Below are 15,310 nucleotides of genomic sequence, written 5' to 3'. Positions count from 1 at the left end.
AATATGGGTAGTACACAGATATTGTCTAGGTAATTCATGGGTCAAATACCCAGAAGGCAACATGTGTGCAAGAGATTTATTAAGGGAATCATCTATGTGAGAAAAGGGATTGGGAGCCAGGGTTGATGGGAGAGCCCTTGGGCCACAGTGCAGTGTGAGTCCAGGTGATGGGGAGATACCATGTGCGACCATCTTTCTGAATTTCTCAGAGAGTTTATCAAGCTCACTGGGGAGCCTCTGTGCTTAACTTTTGTTAAGCAAATCGAATTTCAGATTTATGCACACCTTTCATTTTTAAAGTAATTGCTTTTTTATTTTCAGAAATTCACAGTGTTCATGGTGTGTGTGTGTGTGTGTGTGTGTGTGTGTGTGTTTGCATGCAAGTGTGCACATATTCCTCTGGCCAATTCGCACCAAACTTTCTGTTTTTTCTTCATCTTGCCTAGTTTCTTCTCCCAGAAAGTGCACCAAAAACTTGTCTTTAGGGAAAAGAAACAAGTCTCTTCATAGCATTCTGTCCACATTCCTTTACCTAGGCAACATAGTGGGCTTAGTGGCCGCTTGTTATAGTAAAAAGCAAGCATTCATCCATACTCCAAGCACATGTTCAAGAAACTTAATGGAACCGTTTGGGGCATGACCACAGTTCAGGATCTTGTAAATTTAAACTGAAATTACTTGTGCTTTAAGATAGTTATTAGTAAAGTTTATAAATAAATAAATTTTATTATATGGCCATTTTGGTTTGAAAGCTGTACTGAGTAGAACAGTGTCCTCCCAAAAATCCATGTGCCTCTGGAACTTCAGGATGGAACCTAAGGTGGACATGGACTGGGGGAGCAAAGGCTGCAGCTGTCTACAGGTTGAGACCATGACCAAGGGGTTAGCGCATGCCCAAAGCAGAGTCAGAATCCACAAGCTGTCAGGCCACACTGAAGAACAGAGGTGACACTGGCTGTCTCAGAAAGGAAGGATGGGAATGGAGAGATCTGGGTGGAGTAGGCTCAGGCCTTGGGAAGCCTGACAGCGTGCATTGTGGGAGATTCTGCAAGAGCAGCATGTGAAGGTTGAGTGCTATGGTCTGACCGATCCCTCCACAAGCCACATGTCATTCAACTGTCATTGGGACAGTTCAGTGGTGGCCTTTGAGAGGTGATGGGGTTCTGAGGGCTCTGCCTAAAGGATGAATGACATTGTCGTGGGAGTGGGTTCATTCCCTTGCAGTTGTGTTCTTTGTAAGTTCAGCACCTTTTGCCCTCCCTGTCTTGGGCACAGCTCACTCACCCTTCTGTCATATTATGACTCAGCCTAAACAAATGGCTTCAGCCGATTCCAGTGTCATGCTCTTGGGCCTCCTACACTTTAGAACCTGAGCCAAATAAACTCGTATTGTTCCTAAATTACCCATGGTATATGTGATGGCTGCAGAAAGCAGATGAAGGTGGTCAGAGGATGAATGGAGTGGACATCCAGTGTGCTGTGCAGAGTGCACAGTGAACCCTCTGTGGCTCCATAGCACATGGAATAAAGAACCCCTGACCCTGTTTTTCTGACATGTGGCCTCTGCACCCTACTCTAGTCTTTCCATTTTCCCTGGCAAAGGTCAACAAAGCTCACAGCATCCTGCATTCTGCAAAGTCTTCCCCTTCTGCAGCAATCTTGCTTCGTCTGTTTTATATCTTGTTACCCGTGTGTCTGCAGCCAGTTTGCAGAGCCCAGATCTAAGTTATAGGCTGTGGAGTGATAGGAAATGGTGAGAAGTAGATACCTGCAATTTAAAACAAATATTGAACAAGTACAGTTGTTTGGGGGAATTCAGTGAGATACAGATGCTCCTGCACTTACCTCGGGGTTAAGTCCTGAAAGACTCATTATCATTTGAAAACATCCAAAGTGGGGAATGCATTGAATACCTGTAACCTGCAGGACATTTTGGGTCAATGACATAGGTGTTGGTGGCTGCCGCTGTCTGCCAACATGAGAGAGGATTGGCTTGCCTAACACTCGACTGGGGAGACCCAAATTCAGCCCTGCTAGTGTGGTCTCTACTGAATGTGTATTGCTGTCAGAACCATGGCAAAGAGGAAAAACGATAGGTGGGGCCATCAGAAGCCAGGAATCCACTGTATGGGGAGAGTACAGCAGGCTAGTTTTAATCCAGAAAGGGAAATCATGTGATGGGTCACACAGAAGATTTGTCATGTAAAATGTACTAACTAGAAAAAGGTACAGTGAATAGATAGAAGGGAAATCTTTATGGTCCCTAGGACAGAGGAAGGGCACTCAAAAAAGGATAGACTTGGAAGGGGTTCAGACCTCACTGAGAAAGGTGTGATTCAGCCACGAGAAGTTGGCTGGGCAGCCAGACGGTAGCTGATCTGGAGTTGCTGTGCAAGCCATCCACAACACAGCAGACCACTGTGGTGCAGTGGGAGCCTGGGCTTGGGAGAGGGCAGAGGCTTTTAGATGAACAGGCAGTGTGGGATTGGGGGGTTGTGGTTTGCAGATGGAGGGGGGTTGCTCAGTTTGATCCCTGGGCCTCAGACATGCTGCCTGGGAGCAGTGGTGGGTCCTCTTTCTTCAGTGGCTAACAGGTTGTTTCCAGGTGCACAGGGATCACTTCTGCACACCTGTGGCTCTGACAGACTCCAGTGCAAGTCCTCACACTCCCCGGACTGACCGTTCCTGAAAGGCCCCAGGAGATTATCAGAAGCCTCTTTCTCCTGCAACGTCCCTTTCACACCCTCTATCGAGGAAATTTAACCTGGTGTTCATTTTAAAAGAGAGATGCTGGGGCAGGCATTGGTACAGCTGTTCAGTTGCCACTTGGGAAGCCCACATTCCCTATCAGAGCGCCTGAGTCAAGACCTATCTCCGTTTTCCATTTCAGCTTCCTGCTAATGTTCGTCACGGGAGGCAGCAAGTAGTGGCTCAAGTAGCGGGGTCTCTGCCACTCATGCGGGAGACTTGGATTGAGTTCCTGGCTTCCAGCTTTGATCTGGCACAGCCTTGGCTTTGTTGTGCATCTGGGGAATGAGCCAGCTGATTGATAGGGAAACCTCTATCTGTCTGTCTGTGTATCTTTCTCTGACTTTCTGCATTTCAAATAAACAAAACATATTTTTTAAAGGAAATGCTTAAAGGGATTCTGTTGTTCACTTCCCAAATGACCATAAAGGTTGGAGGTGAGCCAGGGCAGACCTAGGAACTCAATGCAGATCTCCCATGAGAATAACCGAAACTCAATTACTTGAATCATCATTACTGCCTCCTAGGGTCTGCATTAGAAGGAAACTGGAGACAGAAACTGGAGGCAGATATTGACCCTAGGGACTCTGATATGGGATACAGAAATGCTAACCACTAGGACAAATGCCTTCCCAAAGTTTTAAAATTATTATTACTATTTTAATTGACACAATATTTGTTGATATCAATCTGTTCAATGGTGTAATTCACACATGTATACAATGCATAATGATCGAATGAGATAATTAGCACTCCCACCTCTTTAAACATTTATCATGTGCTCAGTTATTACAAGCTCTGAGTATCCCTCTTATCTACTCAGTGAAACTGAACACATTTAAACTGTGTTGATAATACAATACGAAAACTAGACAGGTGTGTTAATATTTGTTGTGGAATATTTTGTATTATTTAGCCAGACACAAAGTTGAGAACTCATGTGTGCAGTATTTCTCATTTGTAATCAGTGTTTATTTTCTTTTTTTGTCTAGGTCTTATACAATATATTAATTGCGTTCACAAAGATGCATAAATTTGAAGACATAGAACCTGTTGACATTTTGGCTGGATGTGCCCGATTCATTGTCGTGGGATGTGGGGGAGTCTTTTTCGGCATCATTTTTGGATTTATTTCTGCATTTATCACACGTTTCACTCAGAATATCTCTGCCATTGAACCACTGATCGTCTTCATGTTCAGCTATTTGTCTTACTTGGTCGCTGAGACGCTCTACCTCTCTGGCATCTTGGCGTGAGTACCAACTGTGGATCAAACCTCACTGTAACATAAAGAAAAATTGAGACCACCTCATATGAACCAGGCATCCAGAAATGGCATGATTTTTGATACTCATCCTCAAAGGTGGTGCAGGATTGTTTGTTTGTTTTACTTTTATAAAATCTGATTCAGGTCCTTTGCTAAACAAATGTTCTCTTCAGCATTTGTTTTTGCTTTCTTCTCATGATTTGCCTAAGGAGAGCATAGAAATTTTAACATCAATTTAGACTATTTAGAAGTGCTGGTACAGAGAAAAGCTGGGAAAAGTTGAAGGGTAAAGTCTCATTTTAGTAGGCTTGTGCTTTTGCTTTTTGGGGGGTTCCTTTTGTCCTGGAAAATTTAATTCTGAAGTTGAAAGGAGGCATACCACGTGGACTGCCATTCCTGGGCTCTGCTGTCTTCTGTGCTGTTTAAACAATGTCACAGTTCCACTGAATTTTTAGGATGGAGTGCAACAATGTACATGGAATATGACCACCAATATAGTCTTTTTTTTTTTGTCCCCATAAAAATAGCTTTGAGACATTTGTCCTTGTGTCCTTGTACTCTTCAAATGTTTGTCTTGGAATGAGCCTTCTCAGTTTGGCTTGTATCTGGCCACGTTTTATTCTCTATTGGCATTGTCCTCATATCCAGCTATTCAGGCAGAAGTATGCAAATTTACTGTATAGAAATACCCATTTTTAAAAAAAAGATTTATTTATTTATTTGAAAGGCTGAATTACAGAGAGAGAGAAGGAGAGAAAGGTCCTCCATCCACTGATTCACTCCCTAAATGGCCGCAGTAGCCAGAGCTGGGCTCATCCAAAGCCAGGAGTCAGGAGCTTCTTCAGGTTCTCCCATGTGGGTGCAAGGGCCCAAGAACTTGGACCATCTTCTACTGTTTTCCCAGGCCATAGCAGAGAGCTGGATTGGAAATAGAGCATTCAGGTCTCGAACCAGCATCCATATGGAATGCTGGTTTTTCCTGCTACACCAGAGCGTCAGCCCCCTGCCCATTCCAATTAAATATAGTAGTGTAAACTCTAGGCACCCATCTTTTTCCCATATTAAAAATGATCAAGAGCACCGAGACAAGGCAAGATTGTTAAATAGCTCCAGATCAGAAATATTCGAGATGCAAAAATTTGTTCTCAGTTAGTTGCAAAAAATCTTGTTCTGTTGGAGGAAATGGGAGCCTTCCTGAATTATTCTGTGCAGACAACTGAAGCAGGTGTATGTAGTCTGCAGTGGAATGAATCAGAGGGGCACAAAGTCCTCCCTGGGGGAGAGGAGCCAGGAGCACCCAACTTCTGATGCATGAGTTGCACACTGTTTTACTTTGAGAAGCTCATGCCACATTCCCCGTCCCCTCCACCCTCAACTTTCCCTTGTGGAGACCTCTTGGGAGGAGAGAAGAGGAAGAAAGACGATCTGTGGGAAGTTGGAAAGCAGAGAAGGGCAGTGGAGAAGGCTGCCTGGAGCAAGGCAGGCATCCTGCCCCCGTGGCATCACCAGTGGGGAGGAGCTCTTGTGGAGGGGCAGTAACTTGTCGGTTCTGACACTCTGTCCCCTGTGTAGGATCACAGCCTGCGCCGTGACAATGAAAAAGTACGTGGAAGAGAACGTGTCCCAGACGTCCTACACGACCATCAAGTATTTCATGAAGATGCTGAGCAGTGTCAGCGAGACCCTCATCTTCATCTTCATGGGCGTGTCCACCATTGGGAAGAACCACGAGTGGAACTGGGCCTTCATCTGCTTCACGCTGGTCTTCTGCCAAATCTGGCGGGCCATCAGTAAGACAGCAGGACCCCCCACCCCCTCCCCAAAAGGCTCTTGCATGGCTTCTCCTTTTTCGTTTGTTTTCTTATTACCTTCAGCAGTGGAAAAACCCAAGTAGGGAGTTGATGCTAACTGGTTTGACTGGTTGTGGGGCATGAGGCATTACCAGGCAAGTCTCCTATTTGCTGCTGTCATCAGCCCCAAGTAATTAGTGGCTGATAAGGTTCTGCACTGAAGCAAGGCTGGAGCGAGGGATATTTTGTATTTTGTTTTTTTGTTTTTCAGTTGAAGAGAGAACTTTCACATCTACACATTTAAATATAACCCCGTCTATGTATCGCCTGTTTGGCACTTCTTTGCTGGTTTGAACCCTCTTGCACCTTAAAGCAGATATAGATTATACACTGTGGGCATTGGCACTTTTGTTACGGGATAAGTGAGATCTCACAAATTGCGTTCTCTGTAAGACAAGGATGTTAGAAAACAGTCCCTTAAATAGCACAGGTGGTTTTGTTTGAGGGTTGAGTGCATGAGTGTGCTGAACAGCAAACAAAGGACCGGGAAGTCAATCTGTATTTTCAAAAGAGCGTAATGTTAGTTACTAAAGACAACTACAGTGTAACTAGCCACACCCCTATGCAATATACGTAATTATTTGGAAGGATTTATTTATTTGAAAGTCACAGTTACAGAAAGACAGGAAAAGGTAGAGAGATCTTCCATCTGCTGGTTCATTCCCCTAAATGGGCTACGATGGCTGGGACTGGGCTAGGCTAAAGCTAGCAGCTAGGAACTCCATCTGGGACTCCCACGTGACTGGCAGGGATCCAAGTACTTGGGTCATCTTCTACTGCTTTCCTAGGTGCATTAGCAGGGAGCTGGATCAGAAATGGAGCAACTGAGACTAGTGCCACGGCTCACTAGGCTAATCTTCCGCCTGCGGTGCCAGCACTCTGGGTTCTAGTCCCAGTTGGGGCGCTGGTTCTGTCCCGGTTGCTCCTCTTCCAATCCAGCTCTCTGCTGTGGCCTGGGAAGGCAGTGGAGGATGGCCCAAGTGCTTGGGCCCTGCACCTGCATGGGAGACCAGGAGGAAGCGCCTGGTTCCTGGCTTTGGATCAGTGCAGTGCGCCAGCTGTAGCGGCCATTTGCGGGGTGAACCAACGGAAGGAAGACCTTTTTCTCTATCTCTCTCTCTCACTGTTTAACTCTGCCTGTCAAAAAAAAAAAAAAAAAAAGTGGAGCAACTGAGACTTGAACTGGAGCTTATATGGGATGCTGATGCTGGTTTTGTAGGCAGTGGCTTAACCCATTACACCACAACACTGACCCCAATATGCCTAATTTTTAAAAATGAGATCCAGTGGCTGCTGGTTTACCTTGCAGATTTATGTTCCAGGAGTGAATAAAGATGCTAGCGACTATACTACAATATATGTGTTGCCTTCTGAGCAGAAGCAGCTATATTTTAAAAATGACCTTCACTGATATTTGAAGTTTTTACAAAAGTGACTTTGACCAATGATTTAAAGTGAAATACTCAAGAAACAGCTGAAAATTTATCTCAAACATATCATTCCCAAATTAATTTGGGATGGATTGTAGATCTAAGAAAGAATAACAAGAATGTTGAAATACTTAAATACTTGTAAAATAACGGCATATTTATGCCTATTGGATTCATGGTGGGAAGAGAATTAAGGAAACTGACCAAAGTTCAACATCTCAAATCAAATCCCAGTGTCACTGCTAACTTTCTATTTGAACTTGAACTGCCATTTAACTGCTCAAAATCATATTCCCTATAGCAAAATAATATGTCTGGACTCATTTCTTAGGTGTCTTTAAGTTCTACCATTTGACAGATCTGCAGAGGAGTTGAACTAACGTCAACACCACAGAGCTTCAGCTCAGCCTACAAGAAGATGAGCCATTCAGGAGAGGGTTTATATGAGACAGGGTAGATTCCTCAGCATCGTTGATGCTTAGTGAGCTTCCAGCCAGCTCCATACTCCAATAGTGGAGGAAATTGGTGGAGCAACCCCCAATAGAGTGACTGCCCTGGCACATCTCAGTGACTACCAGTGCAGGGTTCAGAATCCCTGAACACTGGGATCAGGGCTCAGAATCCCTGAATGCTGGGATCAGGGCTCAGTTATTCCCTAAACTGTGCTTTCTTCCATCCGACTCACCATCACTGATAATAAATCACACCCATGAAGGCTTGTAACACACAAGGCCCTGCTTTGTGTTATTTACAGATATTACATTTATTTAACCTTTCATCCACCTTTTGAGGTAAACACATTTAGCTGTCCACATCTGCAGGTTCTACACCCTCGAACAACCATGTATGAAAAATCGTTGAAAAAAAAATTTCATCCATAAGACTTAGTTTCTTTTCATTATCTCCTAAATAATAGATTTCAACAACTATTTACTTGGTATTTATATTGTATGTAGTATTATAAGCCCTCTAAAGATGATTTAAATTGTGTGGGAAGGGACTGATGTGGTGGTGCAGGTAGTTAACCTGCCACTCGTGACACCAGCATCCCTTAAAGGAGCCCGGATTCGCATTCTAGCCACTCCACTTCTGATCCCACTCACTACTGATGTCCCTGGGAAGGCAACAAATTATGAGCCAAGTACTTGGGTCCCTACTACCCATGTGAGAGATCCAGATGGAGTTCCTGGCTCCTAAATTCGGCCTGGCCCAGCCCTGGTTGTTGCAGCCATTTGGGGAATGAACCAGCCTGTGGAAAATCTCTCTCTCTGTCTCTTCCCCTCTGTAGATCTGCCTTTAAAATAAATGAACACATCTTCTTTTAAAGAATAAATTATGTATGAAGGAGGATATGTGTAGGTTATATGCAGATTCTACACCATTTTATATAAGGGACTTGAGCATCCATAGAATTTAGTATCTGTGTGGCCTCCTGCAACGAAATCTGCAGGTGCTAAGGGACAACTGCAAAGCTCCGATCTTCATTAAGCTGGTGAGGACTTTGAGGACATGGAATGATTAAGAGCCTTGCCCAGGATCACATTGTTGGTTTATGCAGGACAAATAAAGCAAAACAAAAAAATGTAAACTGTCTTCTTTTTCTTTCTTTTTATTATTATTATTATTATTTTTTTTTGACAGGCAGAGTGGACAGTGAGAGAGAGAGACAGAGAGAAAGGTCTTCCTTTGCCGTTGGTTCACCCTCCAATGGCCGCTGCGGCCGGCGCACAGCGCTGATCTGAAGGCAGGAGCCAGGTACTTATCCTGGTCTCCCATGGGGTGCAGGGCCCAAGCACTTGGGCCATCCTCCACTGCACTCCCGGGCCGCAGCAGAGAGCTGGCCTGGAAGAGGGGCAACCGGGACAGAATCTGGCGCCCCCACCGGGACTAGAACCCGGTGTGCTGGCGCCGCAAGGCGGAGGATTAGCCTTATGAGCCACGGCGCCGGTATTATTATTTTTTTGACAGGCAGATTTAGACAGTGAGAGAGAGACAGAGAGAAAGGTCTTCCTTTTTCCATTGGTTCACCCCCGAAGTGGCCACTATGGCCAGTGAGTTGCGGCTGGCACACCGTGCTGATCCGAAGCCAGAAGCCAGGTGCTTCCTCCTGGTCTCCCACGCGGGTGCAGGGCCCAAGGACCTGGGCCATCCTCCATTGCCTTCCTGGGCCACAGCAGAGAGCTGGCCTGGAAGAGGGGCAACCGGGACAGAATCCGGGGCTTCAACCGGGACTAGAACCCAGGGTGCTGGCGCTGCAGGCAGAGGATTAGCCTAGTGAGCCTTGGTGCCGGTCTGTCTTCTTTTGCACTATCAGTGTGCATCAAAGGATGGTTGCTGTGTAGCCTGTGTGGTTTGAAGTACACTGTGGGTGGAGAGCTGTATTCTATTGAAATGAAATCTTTAGTGAAAGGACCATTCCACCCAGGAAATACTGCATTGGTGGTGGCTAAGTCTTGCAGGGCATCTGAGGATAGGGACTCAGAGGAATAGAGAAAAACTATGTTTTGAACAAATTCTCCAATGCTGCGCTTGAGAAAAACTCACTTAGCAATAAAAGCCCCCCTGAACACCTAGCCAACTTCCTTTCTCATTTCCATAGAAACTTGAGAAGAACTGAGCCAGCCATGAAAAATCTTTCACCCTCTAGAGACCAGTCGCCAAGAGGGCTTCCTTCCTACTTAAACTATGAATCTCCTTTGTGTAGCCCATAACAATATACAATCATAATGTCTCTATCTCTCAAATAATAGCATTGCTGTAACTGATTTTAAAAAGAGAAAATTATGGTAATAGGATAAAAATAAATACCTGATATTTAAAAATCAGTATGCTATTACTTTAAATACAGACGTGTGCAACCGCATGACATGCTCTATCGAGCTACTGGAGAAGACTTTTAATTTGATGGCTGACTGTCTCACAGCTAGCCCAAAGGAAAAGCTTTCAAAGAATTCTGGTTGAAAGGGATGATCAGGTTGTAGGGTGGAATCACACATGCACCCTTAGGTGCACTGTATCTCTGTCATGCATGAGCCTCTGCTCTAATACATATTTCCCCCTTTCTAGGCGTGTTTGCTCTCTTCTATGTCAGTAACAAGTTTCGGACTTTCCCCTTCTCCATCAAGGACCAGTGCATAATTTTCTACAGTGGTGTTCGAGGAGCTGGAAGTTTTTCACTTGCGTTTTTGCTTCCTCTATCTCTTTTTCCTAGGAAGAAACTGTTTGTCACAGCTACACTAGTAGTTATATATTTCACTGTGTTCATTCAGGTTGGTAGACTTTTTTTTGATATTTAAAATAAGTAGATTCTTCAGAATAATGTGCTAAATTAGGAAAATATAAATAAAGGCCTTTTATCTGATTTTCAGATCTTTGCTCGATCCAAACTGGGTTCTCAAATATCTCTAAATTATGTTCATGGTCGTTCTTGAACTCTTAAAATATGTTGACTTTTAATCAGTTCAACACATTAAATCAAAGTATTCCTGGGTAACAGGATAGCTACTGCACCTTGAACCTCTGCAAATGAGAGCCCAGTTAGTACTGGATAGTACAGGTTTTTGTCTTAGCTGTAGTTAACTGTTAATGAACAAATGAAAGTTATTTATTTTAAGGGATAAAATGGAACTCCTGTAGTAAGATACAGGCAATGATGTCTATTTTTGTTAAAGCATTTAAGAGAGTCAGTTAAAAACTAAAACATTGGAGCAATTATCCAGCAAAAGCTAGTAGAAAAAAAAATTGATTGCAAGTTGGGTGTTCTAATCATTTTAATAATAGATTTACTTTCTATAGTTAACAATCTGCACCTCAACTAAACTCTTTATTTATTTTTTAAATTTACTTTCTAGGGAATCACCATTGGCCCTCTGGTCAGGTACCTGGATGTTAGAAAGACCAATAAAAAAGAGTCCATCAATGAAGAGCTGCATACTCGTGTAAGTCATCTCCTTATCACAATTAAAAAATCAATGACCTTTTCCCCCTTGTTACCCATGTGGGTAACAAGGAGCCTGGATGTGAGATCAGTCTACATGTCCCTAGACATACAGTCTCTACCTTCTCAGCTCCCCTAAAAAAAGTAATGGAACAGCTTCCTGTTGCTACTGTACAAAACTGCTGTAAACGGAGTGGTGGAAAACCACGCAGGTTTGTTTTCTTGTAGTTCTGGAGTTTAAATGGATCTCATTGGGATATACTCAAGATGTTTCAGGACTGTATTTTTTTTCTGGAGCCTTTAAGGGAGAACTTGTTTCTTGCTGTTCTAGGCTTTAGAGGCTGCCAGCATTCTTTGGCCTGTGGCCCTTTACATCCTAGAAGCCAGCAATGACTGCTCAGGTCACTCTTACGCTGCATCAGGTGACAGGCTTTTCTACCTCCTTCTTCCACACTGAAGGATCTTCATGATAACATTGCGCCCTCATGGATAACTCAGAATATTCTCGCTGTCTTCAAATCAGCCATTTAGCAACTGTAGATCCACCTGCTATCTTAATTCTCCATTGCACATTTGCTAACATGTTCATAATTCCAGGCATCAAGATGTGACAACTTTGGGAAGTGCACCACATCAAAACATGCCATCTATCCCAGTATCCCAAATCTCCATCCATTCAGCACCCACTCAATTTGAAAATCTCATTTAAATCTTACAAGTTCAAAAGTCCTAAATCTCAGCATCCCAATCATTTGAATCAGGGATGAGTGAGACTCAGATGGACTGCCACTGGGGACTCTGCATTTGCAAACCTGTGAAACTTGAAAAGCAAGTTGTCTGCTCCCAAATTACACTGGCCGGACAGTCAGCAGATAACAGCTATTGACAGTCCCTGTGATTCTGCCTTCTGCCCTCTGAGTTCTCAGTCCCACCCTCTGAGTCATGTTTCCTTTTTTTAGGAAAGGTGCCATGCATTTGGAGTTGAGTAGATTTATCATCCTATGTCTTGCTTGTTAGAATCTTGGGGGAGTCCATTGGTCTTCTTTTATTTTGCCCCTTACTTTTGTTTTCAGGTAGGAGAGTTTCCCTCAGGGTTCAACAGAGAAGCAGAATCAGTAGGAAATATAGATGGAGACATTTGTTGTCAGGAATTGGCTTATACTATTGAGAGGACTGGCTGGCAAGTTCAAAATCCATAGGATTACCATCAGTCTAGAATTAACTGGCATGAGCTAAAGCTACCATCAACTATAGAATTTCTTCTTCATCAGGGGAGTCTCTGCTCTGCTGTTAAGGGCTTTCCAGTGAAATCAGACAACCCAGAACATCTAGACCCAGCTCTCTCACTTAAATACAACTGAGGACAGACTGGGTCACTATGTACAAAATACATTCACAACAATATCTGGATTAGTATTTGATTGAGCAATCTAGTCAATCAAACCACCTCAAAAGACTATCTCAGTGATTAAAATGCAAAATTATCCCACTTGCTTCTAACAACATTGTTCCAATGGAACACAAGTACTCTCTGCTCTTTCTGAAGTCTTACCAGGGAAAGGGGAAAGGCTGTCGTTACTTCGGCAAATGAGACCTAAGTTTTGTGAAGACATCCCACTTTGGCAAAGATGAATATGATATTGAGCATGGTTTCTATCCCTTTCTGTAAGTCCAAAACTACACTGAGGGGATGCTGTTCTGCATTATCTCAAAGAGCAGAAATGAGAACTAATGCATGGAAGAGAGAGGGAACCTTCTGATCAGTAATGAAAGAGTCTTCTGGTCATCATTTCATGCTTGGCACACCCACAGGTGAAATCCTTGTGTCTACGTCTGGTCGGGAACACTGGCCTGCTTGCTGTGCAGGAGAGAGGAGATGCAAGCTAGATTGGACCAGATGTAATTTAAGTTTTATTCTATCCCATAGAGTCCAAAATTCCAACATGGGAGAAGCTAATGAAGTCTTTATAAATTAACCCTAAAATTTATCACCAGTCTCCCCAGAAAGTTGAGGAATTAAATCATTTAAATTTCAGGAAATCTTAGCCAAAATATTCTAAGGCCATTTGGAGAAATTAGGATCAGGAAGGAGTGTTTTTAAAATATGTAATGCTTTGACCTGGTTGTAAATTTTTGTCTGTACCTTTGTCTTTTTTGATTCATTATTTGGACAAATTAGATGATATAACTAAGATTACAAAACTTTAATATTTCACTAATTTTAGCTTATTTTCTTTTTATCACCAAAGCTGTATTGTTGGTGACAATGAATTATTTAAGAAATATGATAGCGTTTTAATGTATTTCGCAAAAAAACTCAAAAGCCAGTATATATTTATTTCAATTTTAATTTAGAGACTAATCTGTTATTATTTTAAGATTGTGTTTTTCCCCTCAATCCTTGTAAATGATTTTGAATAAAATATATCTAGTATAATGGGCTTGTATGTAAATTTTAAATCCTAGACCAATTGCTCAGATAAAATAATGAGAAATACAGAAAAAGCTTGTTATATGTTATTATTATGACAAAGTATCTATAGAACTGCATTTTAACAAGCTATCTAAATTAGGTATTGATATATACTTTTTATAATTAAATAAAAAATGACAGTTAATTATTAGACTTTGCATCCATATAATTTCATTAATGGAAAATTTCCTAGCTTATTCTAGAAAAATATTACTCAACGCAAATGTCAGGCACCCTTCTTTCATGGCAAATTATGTGAATTATCAAGAAACTTATCTACAGAGTCTTCCAATCATGAAACTAAATTGAATTACTATGAAAGGCATGGCATATTTTAGTTACATGAATAGAGTGATAGAAAGCGGATATGCTCAGGAAATGAAATTCTCCTCTGACTCCCTTGAGAGCCTTTTAGAGTTAGCATTTCACCAGTGATTGTTTTCTTGTGGTTAATTTGGCAGCTAATGGATCACTTGAAGGCTGGAATTGAAGATGTGTGTGGGCAATGGAGCCACTACCAAGTGAGAGACAAGTAAGGGACTCGGGGTTTCATAATTAAACAAAGGATATTTTTGGCCTGGAGAACTTCCAACAGCTGCGTTGGATGTAAACTTCCCAGAATCTGGAGGAAGGGGTCCAGGAAGACAAAGAACCCAGAAGTCACACCATACAGCAAGCAGTTGGAACTCTGGGGCGTGTGTAGCTGGGAAATATGAGAGCTTTCAGGTAGAGGAGTCTGTAGACTTGGCTTAGATTGCTTCAGAGAGAACTAGCATAGCTGCTTGCATGGAAATTAGAAAAGTCAGATTTTAGTTTAAAACAAGGACAAACTTCCCAATAATAAAGGCAATGCAACCATGGAATGGCCAGCTTCATGTTGCCTCAAAAGGAGTCTGGGGACTCATTTCAGATCCTAGGGAAGGGAATCCTCTCTATTTGGTGGTGGTGGTGGGGACAACAAAATGCAATACCGAGGGCCTTTATCTATCTGAAATTTCTCATATTGCAGAACTGGTTCTCTTAGGGAACTTAGTCTCAAGTTCAGGAGAAAAGATTGCGTTAGTGAACAGTTGGTAGCTAAAGCCATGGGCATGTGTGTGAGCTCAATACAAGGGCGTGAAGAGGTGATGCTGGCTGAGAACAGGAGCCTGAGAAGGAGATGGGGAAGCAGTGGTCAGGGAGACTGGAAGGGAAAGAGGGGTGATCCGGGCTGTGGAGGATTTGGGGAGAATGGCCAAATGCATCAGCATTCACAAAGCAACCAGCAAAGCAAGGGCAATGGCAGCTGCTGGAGTTGAGCACTACAAGGTCAAAGTAAACTCAGAGAGAAGAATGTCAGACAAGCAGTGGAGGCGGCAGAGCCGATTACTATATGTTATGGAATTAACAGGAACTAAGGCCCGTCATGACAAAGAGCAGGAAACCAGAAGGCCAGAGGGTAACCCAGTTGGAGCAAGAGTAGGCATGGTCTGAGTAAAGGGATCACAAAGCTCAAGAAATGCACCTGCTACACCTGGAGGGTACTTAACTGATGGGGCCCGCCCCCATCACATACCCGGAAGTCAATCAGCAAATGATAAGCCTGGCAGCCCAGGAAGTTATGCT

The 15,310-nt window shown here is 43.0% G+C and overlaps 1 protein-coding gene across 1 annotated transcript in view; it reads left to right on the top strand.

Annotated features, from left to right (window-relative positions):
• The window catches only part of SLC9A4 (solute carrier family 9 member A4), a 57,697-nt gene that overhangs the window by 19,961 nt on the left and 22,426 nt on the right, over nucleotides 1-15,310 (top strand). The window contains exons 3-7 of the mRNA XM_002710005.6: nucleotides 3,741-4,000; nucleotides 5,588-5,805; nucleotides 10,362-10,564; nucleotides 11,147-11,233; nucleotides 14,167-14,237. Of these exons, the coding sequence (XP_002710051.4) occupies nucleotides 3,741-4,000; nucleotides 5,588-5,805; nucleotides 10,362-10,564; nucleotides 11,147-11,233; nucleotides 14,167-14,237 (839 nt within the window). The remainder of the gene's footprint in view (nucleotides 1-3,740; nucleotides 4,001-5,587; nucleotides 5,806-10,361; nucleotides 10,565-11,146; nucleotides 11,234-14,166; nucleotides 14,238-15,310) is intronic.

The sequence above is a fragment of the Oryctolagus cuniculus genome, chromosome 2 (genome assembly GCF_051225735.1).
Source record: "Oryctolagus cuniculus isolate XC-2025 breed Fujian yellow rabbit chromosome 2, ASM5122573v1, whole genome shotgun sequence".
NCBI lineage: Eukaryota > Metazoa > Chordata > Mammalia > Lagomorpha > Leporidae > Oryctolagus > Oryctolagus cuniculus.
Note: the sequence above shows the minus strand (reverse complement) of the source record. Positions and strands in the feature narration are given on the sequence as shown.